General features: G+C 38.8%; 1 protein-coding gene across 10 annotated transcripts in view; it reads right to left on the bottom strand.

Annotated features, from left to right (window-relative positions):
* The window catches only part of TENM2 (teneurin transmembrane protein 2), a 1,082,027-nt gene that overhangs the window by 483,446 nt on the left and 582,574 nt on the right, over positions 1-16,007 (bottom strand). For 7 of the 10 annotated variants that reach the window (XM_073355925.1, XM_073355927.1, XM_073355928.1 and 4 more), the window contains one exon: positions 9,808-9,891. The exons of the other annotated variants lie outside the window; for them this stretch is intronic. In XM_073355925.1, coding sequence (XP_073212026.1) covers positions 9,808-9,891 — 84 coding nt within the window. The remainder of the gene's footprint in view (positions 1-9,807; positions 9,892-16,007) is intronic. 10 annotated transcript variants of the gene reach the window in all.

The raw sequence follows: 16,007 nt of genomic DNA, 5'->3' as shown, positions 1-16,007 counted from the left end.
GGGGGGGGGGGGGAGTGAGACAATTAGAAGCAGCTTGAAGCCCACTCCCTCTCCATCCAAAGAAACAGATCATTTTAAAATGGAGCTCCCTCAAATTTGCTCCACCTACATTCCATACTACATTCTTGAGGTAGAATACTATTCACTGCCCCCAAACCATCATCAGTTCCCATCCCTTATACTCTGGTCCAGTACGCCCTTTGCTCACTATGCTTCCTTCTCCTCAGTATCACAGTGATGCTACTCTAATTGGCTTGCTCTAACAAGTGTCTGTATAATCTATTGTTAAAATCCTCCAATGACAGGGACTCCAGAATAGACGAATTCATCTCCTAGGCTGGAGAGTGGGTTGGGTTCAGGCTCCTCCCAGTATCAGCTCTTCAGATTCTGAGCAAGCAGCAGACACTAGTGGGAAGTAGCAGGATCAAGTTCGGCAGTAGCTTGAGTGTCTCTGCATTAAGTTTAGAAGCGTGAGCAACAAGGGTGATATTGTGGTGGGAGTCTGCTATAGACCGCCAGACCAGGGGGATGACGTGGACGAGGCTTTCTTCCGGCAACTAACAGAAGTTACTAGATCGCAGGCCCTGGTTCTCATGGGAGACTTCAATCACCCTGATATCTGCTGGGAGAGCAATATAGCGGTGCACAGACAATCCAGGAAGTTTTTGGAAAGTGTAGGGGACAATTTCCTGGTGCAAGTGCTGGAGGAACCAACTAGGGGCAGAGCTCATCTTGACCTGCTGCTCACAAACCAGGAAGAAATAGTAAGGGAAGCAAAAGTGGATGGGAACCTGGGAGGTAGTGACCATAAGATGGTCAAGTTCAGGATCCTGACACAAGGAAGAAAGGAGAGCAGCAAAATATGGACCCTGGACTTCAGAAAAGCAGACTTTGACTCCCTCAGGGAACTGATGGGCAGGATCCCCTGGGAGAATAACATGAGGGGAAAAGGCGTCCAGGAGAGCTGGCTGTATTTTAAAGAATCCTTATTGAGGTTACAGGGACAAACCATCCTGATGTGTTTAAAGATTAGTAAATATGGCAGGCAACCAGCTTGGCTTAACAGTGAAATCCTTGCTGATCTTAAATACAAAAAAGAAGCTTACAAGAAGTGGAAGATTGGACAAATGACCAGGGAGGAGTATAAAAATATTGCTCAGGCATGCAGAAGTGAAATCAGGAAGGCCAAATCACACTTGGAGTTGCAGCTTGCAAGAGATGTGAAGAGTAACAAGAAGGGTTTCTTCAGGTATGTTGGCAACAATAAGAAAGCAAAGGAAAGTATGGGCCCCTTACTGAATGAGGGAGGCAACCTAGTGACAGAGGATGTGGAAAAAGCTAATGTACTCAATGCTTTTTTTGCCTCTGTCTTCATGAACAAGGTCAGCTCCCAGACTGCTGCATTGGGCAGCACAGCATGGGGAGGAGGTGACCAGCCCTCTGTGGAGAAAGAAGTGGTTCGGGACTATTTAGAAAAGCTGGACGAGCACAAGTCCATGTGGCCGGATGCGCTGCATCCGAGAGTGCTAAAGAAGTTGGTGGATGTGATTCCAGAGCCATTGGCCATTATCTTTGAAAACTCATGGAGATCGAGGGAGGTCCCGGACGACTGGAAAAAGGCTAGTATAGTGCCCATCTTTAAAAAAGGGAAGGAGGAGGATCAGGGGAACTACAGGCCAGTCAGCCTCACCTCAGTCCCTGGAAAAATCATGAGCAGTTCCTCAACGAATCAATTCTGAAGCACTTAGAGGAAAGTGATCAGGAACAGTCAGCATTGATTCACCAAGGGCAAGTCATGCCTGACTAACCTAATTGCTTTCTATGACAAGATAACAGGCTCTGTGGATGAGGGGAAAGCAGTGGCCGTGTTATTCCTTGACTTTAGCAAAGCTTTTGACACGGTCTCCCACAGTACTCTTGCCAGCAAGTTAAAGAAGTATGGGCTGGATGAATGGTCTATAAGGTGGATAGAAAGCTGGCTAGATTGTTGGGCTCAACGGGTAGTGATCAGTGGCTCCATGTCTAGTTGGCAGCTGGCATCAAGCGGAGTGCCCCAAGGCACTGGGGTTGGTCCTGGGGCTGGTTTTGTTCATTATATTCATTAATGATCTAGGAGAACTTCAGAAATAAAAGGGCTAGTGATTTACTCCACCCCATACAGAAGGTAAGATTCCCTCTCACAGAGCTCAAAAGGTGGATTCTGTTAATGACGAGCTCACATGAGGCCCTAGCAACTCACTGGTGAAAAGCATATGGAAAAAGTTTGTTTGTTTTTAATAAATCTTTAAGGTTCAAAATAATTATTTAAAGTAAGAGATTAGACATCATGAATGTGTTTGGTATTAATCATGATTAATTCATTTGCTATTTTCCGGATATTACAATAACAGATAGTCCACTATAATATAGTCATTAATGTGTAACCCATTATTTTAAAACATTAAGACAGTTTCAGCAAGAAAGCTCTTTGAATAAGGCTGTAATCTCTGTCCTTCTCTCCAGTTTGTGGCTTACTGCCTTATCAGTAACTCTTTCTGATGTATGCTTTTCCTCCCCAGTACAATGTCCGGGCACTATGGTCTTGCTAAGTCCCTGCACCTTAACTCAAGAATTACAGAAGTAAAGGGTAATACTTTCTGCCTGAGAGCTCTACATTTCATTCAATTTCTCAGAGAATATGTTTATATATAGAATTCTTCACATGGTTTAGCTCACTATTTCCTTTATACTACAGAAAATATGTTATTGTAACTGCAAAGACAGGCCATCTTGGTACACCCTGAAAAATCCTATTGTTTACCATATGAATGACAGGCACAGAGGATCGACTCTGAAGATCAAAGATAAGATTGTATCATCAAATGTGGCATACAAAGACACAGAAAAAGGAGAGGACCCGATCAACTGTGAACCTTTAATCTATTCTTTGTTTGCATACTGCATGCTATATAATAAGAAGGAACTATAACATGGGGACATTTTAAAAACACTCTTTTGTTTGCTTAGTATTGTCCCTTAATGTCTTGAAAAACTGTTCTGTGAGCACTCTGTCTAAACGAATGTCCACATTTAATCACCCCAAATGCACCTTCACTGCATACCAGATGTGTCATTAACTATTGCTGAAAAAAAGTGAAATAAAGTCACCCAGCATGAGAATACTGTGGAATAAGTCAACACTAACAGATGGTGTTTATTTTGTCACTGCTTGTGTTAAAAATTACCACCTATTCCATCAAATCAGTTTCTTTAAGGTGGACTCTTTATGTAAAAAGTGCCACAGAAAATGTTTTGTTTTTTTTATCAGCTGTCACTGAGTTCCTTAAAATATGAGCACTTCTTTTCATGGTTTCCAGTTTTCTAGGACATGGTGCAATACACAGGAGATAGGTTTGTATAAATCTGACACGATAGAGTATTTTGCCAGCAATTCTGTCTTGCAACATGCAATCTGTTTTGTTTCTCAAACAAAGTTTGCAAATTTGTTAGCTTGAATATGGTGTTTTCAAGATACAAATTCCATAACAAAGATTAAATCTGCCCTTGGGATTAACCCACTTGATACTGTCATCAATTTGTTTCTAGTACCCAATCCGTAAGGATTTTTTTTTTCAGAATTTCTTCCATTTTCACAATTTTTAATTTTTAAGGACATAAATTTTGCTATGCAGTTTACATGCTCTAGTGGATGATTTCTGGGCAAAACAGCATGTTCTGAGAAAAGTAATTGTTACATCTGAAGCTGGCTACTATAGAAATCAATGCTAACACCCAAGGATATAAATACATTTTTGCTTATCTACTTTATAAGAGTTTCTGTTTTTTTTAAACCTGTGCTAGGACAATGAAACTGAAATATTTCAAATCCACAGTAAAATAAAGAGGGTCAAATTCATCCCTTGTGTAACTCCATTGACTTTAATGGAAGAGAGACTTCAATGGAGTCACAACAGGGTGCATTGTGTCCAGTGTATGTAAATATAATTTACAACAATAATGGAACACATTTGTTTCTGAAGATTACTGGAAATGAGTTTTCAGAGTAACAGCCGTGTTAGTCTGTATTCGCAAAAAGAAAAGGAGTACTTGTGGCACCTTAGAGACTAACCGATTTATTTGAGCATAAGCTTTCGTGAGCTACAGCTCACTTCATCGGATATAGCTCACGAAAGCTTATGCTCAAATAAATTGGTTAGTCTCTAAGGTGCCACAAGTACTCCTTTTCTTTTTGGAAATGAGTTTGTTATTTTAAATGTCATGCCACAGAAATTAGAGACCCATACCAACTCCTCAGATCCCCAAATTAACAACTCAAAAAGTAATTACACTGAAACTAGTTTAGGTAAATTATTTTTGATTTGTAAATCAGAAACTACAACTGAGTCTACAGATATTTATTGAAGAAAACTTGTTGGGGGAGTTATATATATTACATATGCATATATTTATACACACACACACAAAATTAACCATCACTATTAAAAAACCTATCAGCACTAGAAGGATGCTACAGAATACCACGAACACTCTGGAGTCCATTCCATTGTCTTGAGTTATATATTTGCAGTGTACACAATGTGTGTGTATCACACACACAAAAATCATGTCAAAAGAACATTAATGTTGCATAGTTAAGTGCTTGGAAGTTAGGAAATGCTATAATTAAGGTTTCCTGTGCAACCTTAATGTGCCCCCCAGTACATATGTATTTTGCTACAGTTTTTAATTACATGATCACATACTATTTTGTCCAATGGACTCCTGGCCACCTTCAGTACACAGTATAGGATGATGCTCAGTTAAATGACCAACTATTCAATATTTTGTTTTCTTCTCATTGAAAAATGTATGGCCTCAGACCTTATTTACTGCACACTATTCAAGCCCTGCTCTGAAGACAGAATTACTAACCTTGTGGGCTTTTCACTTTGGCCTCTGAGTGATTCAGAAATGTTTACAAATTTATTTTCACAACATCCCTGTGTGGGGAGAGGGTATTATTATCCCCCACATTGTAGATCAGGAACCGAGGCACAGTAAGATTAAAGTAAAATGAATCCACAAAGTTAGGATTAGTGAGACTAATTTTGAGACATTTAGGACCCGATTTTCCAGAATACTTAGCATTATACAGCACTTCCTATGTTTAAAGCATAGCACTTGTTGACTTCAGTTTCAGCTATGAGTGAAAATCAGACACTAGGATTCAAGTCAGGCACCCAGAAAATGAGGAAACAATTAGTGACCACCTCTGAAATGTCTGATTTAAGTGATTTGCCTAGCATCACACAGGAACTCAGGGTATGTCTCTACTGCAATTAAAAACTCATGGCTGGCTTCCACCAGCTGACTCAGGGTCATGGGACTCAGGCTAAGGGGCTGTTTAATGGCGGTATAGACTTTCGAGCTCAGGCTGCAGCCTGAGGTCTGGGACCCTCCCACCTCACAGGGTCCTAGAGCCCAGGCTGCAGCCCACACCCAAGTGTCTATACCGGAATTAACCAGCTCCTTAACCTGAGTCCCGTGAGCCAAAGTCAGCTGTCATGAGCCAGCCATGGGTTGTTAAGAAAGCTTTTTAAGGGGTAGAAAAAGAGCCCTTAAATTCAAACACTATGATTTATCAAAATAAATCAAGAAGTTATCATAGAATTAAGTGTTTTGCTGAATAAGGATAGTTTGCTGATGGTTCAATTACTTAATAATGCCCCGATCCTGCAATCTCAGCCACATGGCTAGACTCTTATGATTGTACAGAGTCCCACTGAAGTCAGTGGGGCTCGGCATCAATGCAGGAGTGAGCACACACAGATCTGATTGCAGCCTAAGTCAGTATCACTATGTCTTCTTTTATCCTAACACGAAATGTCCTCTTTTTCCTCTGGAATTCCTGGAGGGCGGGGGAAGAAGTACTGGCCTAACATAACTCAGAAATTATTCAAGAACATAATGCTTATCTAAAAATTAACCTGATATTGTGAGAGCTTGGGTTACATGGTTCAAACACGGAGGAGAGCTTTAAGCAACTTCACCATATTCAAAATTGATAAATATAAATTGCATATCAGCCTGATAGACAAGTCATGGTTTTGGCCATACCGTGTCACTGGGCTTTGGGTAAAAAGAAGAAAGTATTGGGAGAATAAAATCTGTTATGCTAGTTTTATAACTCTGCAAACACATATCAGATCTGAGTGCCTTCCTGACATTTCAAGACTATAACAATTTAATAATAAATAATAATAAAAAAGATGGTCATGGTGCTAAATATGGGCATACATAACTAAAATATAACAGTACACAAAATAAAACAGTACAAACAGAATACATTAAAAACAAAAGGACTAAAATGCTAAAGCCGTGAAGCACCATGAGAAAGGACAGCCCTACTGAGGAAGTGGATCTCTAAAAAAAAGGATCTCTAAGAAATAGGATCTCTAAAAAAAAGAAGTACCTTCATTAGTTTCTTTAAAAATGGGAGGGGATGAGACAGATCATCCACAGGCAGCAAGTTCCACATGCTGGTGGCCAGGCATGTGGAGTCAGAGCACACACATTGCCACCGGCATGATCCTCAAGAAGGATGCTTCGGTGAGTTATTTTTAGGGTGATCACACAGCAAGTATGAAAAATTGGGACAGGAAGTGGCGGGTAATAGGTGCCATTATAAAATAAAGCCCTGAATATCGGGACTGTCCCTATAAAATAGGGACATCTGGTCACCCTAGTTAGTTTTAAAACTACAATAATCTGTTTTTTGATAGGCAGAAAATGTGAAAGCCTTGGGGTGATCTTCACGGGCTCAGTCCCGCCAGATCCTGAGCATGGACCATGGAGCACACCGACAACTTAGGGTGCTCAGAATCTTATAAAATAAAGCTCATTATGAATATTGCTGACCAAACATGCTACTGCACTCATCTGTAAGGCAGGTCTGAATGGTATCTTTCTAACTACATTTCCAAAGTGCCCATCGCTACAGTACCTAGGCTCAGCAGTTAGCTGCCCTTCCTCTAATTATCTCTTGCTGAATGTTTTGGTGAGCAGTGATGACATCTTGTTCCTTGGCACATACTGAATGTATAAGAGTATCACACATTTAGTCAGTATACTGCAAACAATTCATGTACTTAGCAAGCACACGTATGAACTGGACACCTCTCAAATGAAAAACTGAGGATTTTACTCACACTAAAACAAAGACCCCTGTACAGCTAATAGACCATGTGCACTAATAGGGTTACAGCACTATTTGGATGTATCCTCATCCAGAAAACACTTTAAACCAAGTGTTGATGCTGTCCGTTTTTGGCAGTCAGATGGATGTTAAAGACCCCATGGCATTTTGGGTTTTTTTAAAAAAAGAATAGAGATAAAGCTGGGTCTTGATCCTAATTCCTTCTCTGAATTATCAACATAATAGATTAAGCTAGCACTACCAGTGACAACATCTGTATGTATAAGCTCACTCTTTTCTTGTAACAATTACAGTACACAATATGCAATACATTCTTCTACAAAGCTATGCCAAACCCTATGTGTAGAAATGATTCCATACGCAGAAAAGTCCCCAAGAGACGATTAATTTCTTTCCATTTCTTTGCCATGTGTTTATATTTTTATACTTTTTCCTCAGTTACAGCAGAACCATAAATAAGAATTAAAACTGCTGTAAAAACAGACTATATATTTAATATTAATATTTACCACTAGATACTATTTCATTCATTTCTACATCACTGAATGCATGGGATGCAGCACAATATAAAACAATATATAAATCCAACTATTTCCAGTGGGACGTGGGGTCAGGCTCCTAGGGAAAGCTAAACAAAATGAGCAACAAAACATAATATAATTCAGAAAAGAAAGGATAGGAAGAATACGGTGTTCATAGATGAAGTGACCCAGAGAGAAAGGCCTTGCAGAGAGCCCCTGAGATAGGCATCAAGGGATTCTGGAGGACGCACTCAAATACTGCTGCTATTAGTGTTGCGATTCAGTGATATACTGTTTCGGCCAAACTCATTGTTAGTGTAACTCCCTTGATTTCATTGATAGCTAGATCACTAGCCATGATACTATGGTCATGAGCACTTCAGAAATGCAGAGATATAGCAGATCATTTCTCATCTTTATACAATTTATCTTTTTTTAAAGTAGCTACTAGCTACACACTGGGCCTGATTTCTGTATCATAGACCTCTATCATGGGAATGTAATTCCTGTGGCTAACAAAATCTCTCTCACTGTAAACCTGGACTGATTTTTAAGGGCCTGATCCTATGAGATGCTGTAAGTATCCCAAGTCTTATGGAGCACCCTCAACTCTCACTGACTACAAAGAAGGCTACCACAATTTGTAGGAGTCAGTGGTATTCAGCATTTGACATGATCTGGCCCTAGGACAGGCAAAACAAAATAGGATCCTATCCTGGAGTTCTTGATCAGTCTATTATTATTTCTAGATTTGCTTGCATAGCACAACCTATCCATATATAAGGTTGTTTGCAAGACTCCAGGGGTAATCAAATGAATGTTAAAGAAGAGAGTACATCAGAAAAACAAAAAAGAAAAACATCACTATCAAATGTTTAAAGATCAGAATCTAGGTTATTATTTCTTTTTAGGGCTCTGATTCAGCAAAGCCCTTGGGAACATGCTTAAATGCTTTGCTAAATAAGGGCCTAACTGAACACACGTCACAAAGATGATGATGGCTGTAAGACAAGGAAATCAGAATAGCGTAATAGGAAGCATCTTTCATCTGAACAGCCAGTCAAACATAAAACAGAAATTGCAGCCTTGAGGGCATAAGGCTTTATCAGAAATGGCTCCTGGGAAATTAGGAAGGGCACAATGGAACATATTGACTAAGATCTAAGGTTAATGCAACTGGACATATCCAATGAATGAAAACAATGCTTAGTATTTAAGAGATATCAGGAGAAAGGGGTTTATTGAATCTTTATTTAGATAGAAAATCATACCAAGAAGCACTTGGTTCTAAGATCTTCATATGTTTAATCAACTATTAAAATTTTCTCTTAATAAAAGAAGAATGCCACATTATTTTTTTCACACTCCTCCCTTTTCCCTAGTGATTTTATCTATCTTGCTGTGGGGGTGAGGAGGAATGATGCAGTTATATACTTTAACAAAACTCGTCTGTCACGGAGGTAATTCTTTACAAAAATTCTGATTGTGTTATATAGGATATATAAGATAAAAAGCTTAACATTGCACTAAGAGCTACTGTCTGGATTTGAAACTGGTTTAGATAAAAAAATTCAGTTAAGGCAAAAGATGAACAGAGATATCACAAAATCCTCTCATTAAAAAAGGCGGACTGCAACATCTCTGAAGCAGTACATGCAAACTTCCACTAATGAGCAAAAATATATGCAGCCACCTTTGTAAATAAATGACTGGTACAGATATTATGGTGCCTGTCCTTAGGTCTGTGTATAAGCAGACCTGGCATCCCTCACATTATTCAGGAATCCTTTTGCCCGTGGCTGGCCTATGCCAGCTCTCTGGTTGGCTCAGGGGAATTGCAGTTCCTTCACCACCCATTCTTCCCTTAGGAGTCCAGTAACAAATACCCCAGCTTAAGAGTCAGTTAATAGGTTGCAGTTATCTGAATAAAAGCCAGGTTTATTTACTACACAGTAGAAAACACAGAAAAATCCCACAAATAAAATATTTGATAAGCATAACATAAATACAGCAAGGCAAATCACTGCAGAAGCAAACTAGCCAGACTCTACGTTTATAGGGAATATGGGTTAAGCAAGACAAAAACCTTACGTATGAGAGAGTTCTTTGTCTCAGCCAGCTGCTGCCAGCCTGTCTGTCTGTCTTTCAATGTCTCAGAAAGGTGTGTGTGAAAATCTAAATAAAATAAAATAAATACATTTTAGAGACAACTCTTTGTTCTCCCTAATATTCCCCCATACACTGTTGATGTAACAAAGCTGGGCAAGGTCACAGAACGACAGTATATATATATATTTAAATAACAGAATGCTGTTCCTATAGAAATTACATGAGGGTTTATAAATTTTATACAACATGATCAATGACATGTAAAGAGGCTTAGGTATGCATAACATTTGTAACCCCAGGTAAGAACCCATTCCTGCAAGTGCTGAATACCCTCGACTCACACTGTCATCAGTGGGGGTAGCCAGAGGTTAGCAGTCTCCAAATGGGCCCCTAAATGTTACTGAGACTTAAGTGAATACATATTGAAACAAAGTCTGCCTCTGGATACATGCGCACAGTTTCCCCAAAAGTCAGTAAGATTTGTACATATCTATAAGAGACATTTAATATCCTAAGAAAAATAGTTTTACTAAATGCCCTATAGCACCATAATGTAAGTTACATGTTATATCTATTTAAAACACAATTTCAACTTTTTACTCATGATCTCTATTCTAATGCATGTCAAGAAACACTCTCCACTGTTTAGATAGGTTTTGGGTTTTTTGTGTTTACTCAAGATGCATACATAGATTTAAATTCAGAATCAACATAATGAGGCTCATTCTGCTGAATTTGAACTAGACATAGTCCAGTGATTTGGAATAAAAAAAATACAAAGTGTTTCAAATATCACAGTTTATCAATTTCTAATAACATATGTTAGCTGAATGGTCTGAGAAATTGGTTTCTAAAGCCTCCCCAAAAGTTTCTATGCTAAAATAATCATTTTCAGAAAAAGAATCTCTATTAAAAGGGGGAAAAAGAAAAGGAAATGTTCAGCTCTGAATCATAGATCAGTTAGAATCAAACTAATAAAAAACCTTTCATTTGAATGTATATAACTATTTCAAATCTAAACTGAATTAAAATAAGGTATACATTTTAAAAACAATTATACTTCTATTTTCCCAAGAAATGTCTAGATCCTTGAAGAATCTGTCAGAGGATTTAATAACTACAAATAGTACTACTATTACTAAGTTTTGGTAAGTGATTAATCAAGAAAAGTAAAGTGAGGTAAAACTCAATTTTCAAGTAGAAAAGGAGTACTTGTGGCACCTTAGAGACTAACCAATTTATTTGAGCATAAGCTTTCATGAGCTACAGCTCACTTCATCGGATGCATTGGTTAGTCTTTAAGGTGCCACAAGTACTCCTTTTCTTTTTGCAAATACAGACTAACACGGCTGTTACTCTGACATTTTCAAGTAGTTACTTAAAAGTTCCGAAGAGGCCAGAAGCCTGGTAATTCATACAGGGTCTGTTTTTTGGAAAGTCTAAGTGCCCTCAATTTGCATGGGTTTCACTGTGAGGTTATTTGGTCCTCTCTCAGTAGATATTCAACATCTTGCAGATACTTGCTCCTACTAATTTATGGTCACGGTTCATTAATGTCCCAATCCTGCACCCACTAGTTTCAGGATCAGCACTGAAAACATGTCTGTCTTGCTTTTCATTGTCACTTATGGTATGCAAAAAACCCAACCAAACAACAAACAAACAAAAGCCATTCAGTTTGATAACTGAATAAAGCCACTACACTGAAAAAAGTATTATTTCACTTGTACTGAAGACATTAAAAGAAATGTGTTATACCTCTAGGAAGAGTAGGGGGAGATCTGTTTTACTTGGTATGCATTTCTAAACTGAAACATCTGCTATTTGATTGAAAGAGTAAAACCTCTTAAGACTTAGAGTAATGACTTTGGGGTGGAAAAATGTTCCAAAGAACATGACATATCCTTAGAAATTACACATAGCAAAAGACAGGCATGTGTGATTAGCAAATTGGCCACTAAGTGCTCTTGTACCACATACATGCAGTTGAGTATGATGTGCTGTAAAAATTGAACTCCTCGTGAAAAAGATGCAAAATAAATCATTTTCAGATACTCTGGCCCAGGACTAATCAGTTCAGTTTTATCTTTGATGAGACTGACTTTTGATTTTGAAGCAGGGAGAAAAATATTGTAGATTTTTCAAGGGCACTCCATTGCAAGTAAAAAGCTATGAATAATACCATAAAAATTGTAGTCAAGCTAAGGAGGCATTTAGAAATCTAGAAAGCAGGGTCCTTATTGAATATTAATCCTGATAGCTTATTTTTAGCAGTCACAGAACAGGTAAACTGCCAATAATTCATAGCACATTTGTTCTTTTCAGTGGTACAAATGATTACCCAAAAGATGCAATATTAAAATGTAAGGGGAAAAAAGATTTCAAATAGGTTTGTTTAGTGCATACACTTGGTGTTATATAGCATCTGTAACCTGGTATCTAGACAGAGACATGAATATAAATACATAAATACAGAAGCGGCCGCTTCCCACATCTCCCATAGACCAGGAACGGTGAAACGCGGCCACTGGGAGCTGCGGGCAGCCGTGCAAATGTAAACAAACTGTCTGGCAGCCCGCCAGTGGATTATCCTGACGTGCTGTGTGTAGCCCACAGGTTGGCCACCACTGTTCTAGATGGAAAACAGGCTACAAGGCAATACATGCCTTTTATGGGAAGGGCAAAATTACTGAACATGAAAAAGAGTGCCCAGTTTTATGTGCTTTTAGGACCATGTTTTCGGCCGACTCCCTTCTCAGCTACCATCTGTGCTCACTAATATATTTTACCATGCAAACACCTGCTTGCACACTTTAAAATTTCTAACCTTTGTAAACTCACAAAGGTTCAAATGTCTGCATGAAAGTATAGGCACCTGCAAAACACATACACATGTGCATGCAATTTATGCACCAACATGTGGAAGCAGTGGGATGTATATTTAGTCCACACAGATAAAGATGATATTTATGTCCCACAGAGAGAGAGAATATACATGATGGTGTACTGTGGCACAAAGTTTTTATTGGCGTGGATTTGGGATGGCCATACTACCCACAAGCAGCTGAGCAATGTGTGAGTTATGCAGATTGTGCCAGACAAGTGCCAATAAAGCATTTAGACCACACCATACCAACAAACACAGCTACAACAACCCTGCAAACATATGTAATGGGTTATTTTAGAAGTGTTTGGGAGGGTGGAGTTTTTTGCACGGGGGTGTACATGTAATTTTGTTAAAAGAAAAGGAGTACTTGTGGCACCTTAGAGACTAACCAATTTATTTGAGCATAAGCTTTCGTGAGCTACAGCTCACTTCATCGATCACATGCATCCGATGAAGTGAGCTGTAGCTCACGAAAGCTTATGCTCAAATAAATTGGTTAGTCTCTAAGGTGCCACAAGTACTCCTTTTCTTTTTGCGAATACAGACTAACACGGCTGTTACTCTGAAACATGTAATTTTGTTGTTATTGGGACTATTTGTTTTGAATATCAATGCCAAAATCCCCATTACAATGCAATAGTTCTGATGTGGGCACTACAGTACAGATAATAAAATTAAGCAATTTTAGTGGTTTGTAATCTAACAGTGTCTATTACACTATATGCTAGAATAGGAACAGGATTTATGAAGTTTAATGTCTGGGATTTTTTGTTTATAAAAGCTTTTGTTTTTATTTCAGATACAAGCAGAGAAAAAATCATCAACATTGGATCACATTGCCTTTTATAAATTCCTATATGTTTAGTGAAATCACTATTTTGTCTTTATCTCTGGCCACCTTGGGAGTTTTGATCCTTACAATTACAAAGACTACAGAAGAGAACAACAAACTGTTCCCCCGCAGAAGCAGAGCCATCCATCTTTTTGATGTGAAACATCTAAAACAAATTTTTCAAAAATAATTTTACACTGTGCGTTATCCAAGGCTCTGTTTCTCTAACAATTCTTAACAAAGGTTTTGTTACTGATACCCAGAGGAAAGAATAATTTAAATGTTGAGACACTTTTTAAAAATAATGTCATTTGTTGGGAAGTCTCTGTGGGTATTACCTTCCTTTGACACTCACAGGGAGTTAAACCTAATTGCATTTAGGGTTATCTCTAGCTGCTATGCTCAGAATCAAACATCCTCATGAGGACTATTGTTCTAACTAATATACTTATTAAGCTTTTTTCAGATTTAATACAGTGTTTTATAAAAAACATCTCAAAGGGACAGTAATGGATTTTGAAATTATCAGGAAGGATAGAGTAGACTTTGACCTACAATCACTGGTCTTCTAAAAAGAAAAAAAATCTTTTGTAAGTAAACGCATAAGTCATTATGCTTAATTTTAGTCCCTATCCCACATGCCTCACCCATGTCTAGGAAAAGTACACTACACATGAACTTGCTATGCTTCATTTTATACCTTCCTGTTATTCACAGATCTTAGACACCATGTCAACACTCTCTACATGGATTACCTTCTTAGTACCAGTTTGCCAAGCCACCCTTGTCCTCATTCCAATCTCCCCTGAAGATTTACTTCTACAACACTATCTGTTCCTACAATAGGTTTACTGGAGCTAGAGGTTATATACTGTACCTCCACAAGAATTCTCTGCTAACAAGCACTAAATATAACTATATTTAAATAATTATAATATAACTCCGAACCAGGTTTCCTGAGCCCTCCCTCAACCCACCTATTAACAGATTCCATGCTTGCAAAACTGAATTTCCATAATATTTTTCTACCAACTCTTTGTTTAAATAATTAATATAAAACAAGTTAGCTTTTTGTTTCCTAAAATTTCCTTTTAGTCTCCTGTCTCCAAACAGTTATCCTAGCTCCAGTCTAGCCTCTGCCTGCTCCCGCATACAGAGCAAATTGCTTCTGTGCCGCTGCTCCTCACCCACCATCTTCAGAATATTGATCTTATTCCCTCTCTACCCCCATTACAGTTGACCTGTAGGTTTTTTCCCAAGGTTGTGGTGGGAATCTGACCAGATCCTCCCATTCTCAGCCACCATTGAGACTACTCTTTGGCTGACTGGTGAGGAGGGGAACATCTGCGGTAGGCATCCCGTTCTCTAATTGGGCCCAGGTGGAGTCAATGGCACACCCATCTTACAGCCCGCTTAGGATCTCACTGGCCAATAGGAAAGCAAGAAGAAAGGAGCTACAATAGCTTTTATTCTCCCCTTTATACCTCCCTCCCCATTTGCTTGCAAGGTGGCCAGCAGCTTCTGGAAGCACTGCTGAATGGCTGCTGCAGGTCAGAGAGAGAGAGACGCTGCTCAACGGTGTGGTTCCAATTCATACCACAGCCAGTTGCAGAATGTGATGGAGCCTGCATGGAAGGTGGGAAGGCAACACGTTCTGTAATGCTTCCTCCTTGTGATGGCCTGACTGCTACTGCCTTTTCCAAGACAGCCCTAACTAATGCTATGCTTGTGGCTAACTCCAAAGGTCTCATGCCTGTTCTTGTCCTTTTCAATTTAGCTGCATTCATCGCTGTGGATCACTATCTTCCTCTTCATCACCCTGGCACGTGTGGCTGCTTCTGACTTGGCACTTCTTTTCTTCTTAACTTTTCTGCTCAGAATAAGCTGGAATCATAACCTTTCTTTTCAACATCTTTTAGTTTGTATCACTAAGGGCTTTGGTCCCCTACTCATTAATCTTTATACACTCCCTTCTCTTCCCCTTAGCCAATATTTAATTTTCATCAGTGTTTGATTTGGTTGGGTTTTTTTATCATTGATCACTTATGTTTTTGCAGAGATGGGCCCAAACCACAATATTCAGATTCTGGATCAAAACTTCTACAAAGTAGAAGGAAGTTTGGATCTGGGTTTCTGCTTCTGGCCCATCTCTATGTTGTTTTCATGTTGTCGTCACTTCGTTGTCTTATCCTGCTCTAATGTTTTGGATCAAAAATATTAAATAAAAATTAAATGTTTTGTACTTTCAACCAGAGAACTCATGCTCTCTATATGCAATTGGTGACTTCGAAGAATTAGAGGAAAATCTGATGGTGACAGGTAGAAATAAAAAACGACCACAAAAAATGAGTTGCTCTGCTTTTTAATACAACATGCCACTTGATCTATTCTGATTTTACACCAAAAACGGCCTATGCAACTGTTCTTTTCTTCTATTTTCCTTAAGTGATAGAATTACCTGTT

The sequence above is a fragment of the Lepidochelys kempii genome, chromosome 8, assembly GCF_965140265.1.
Source record: "Lepidochelys kempii isolate rLepKem1 chromosome 8, rLepKem1.hap2, whole genome shotgun sequence".
NCBI lineage: Eukaryota > Metazoa > Chordata > Testudines > Cheloniidae > Lepidochelys > Lepidochelys kempii.
The sequence above is the reverse complement of the archived record's forward strand: the minus strand, read 5'-3'. Positions and strand labels throughout refer to the sequence as shown.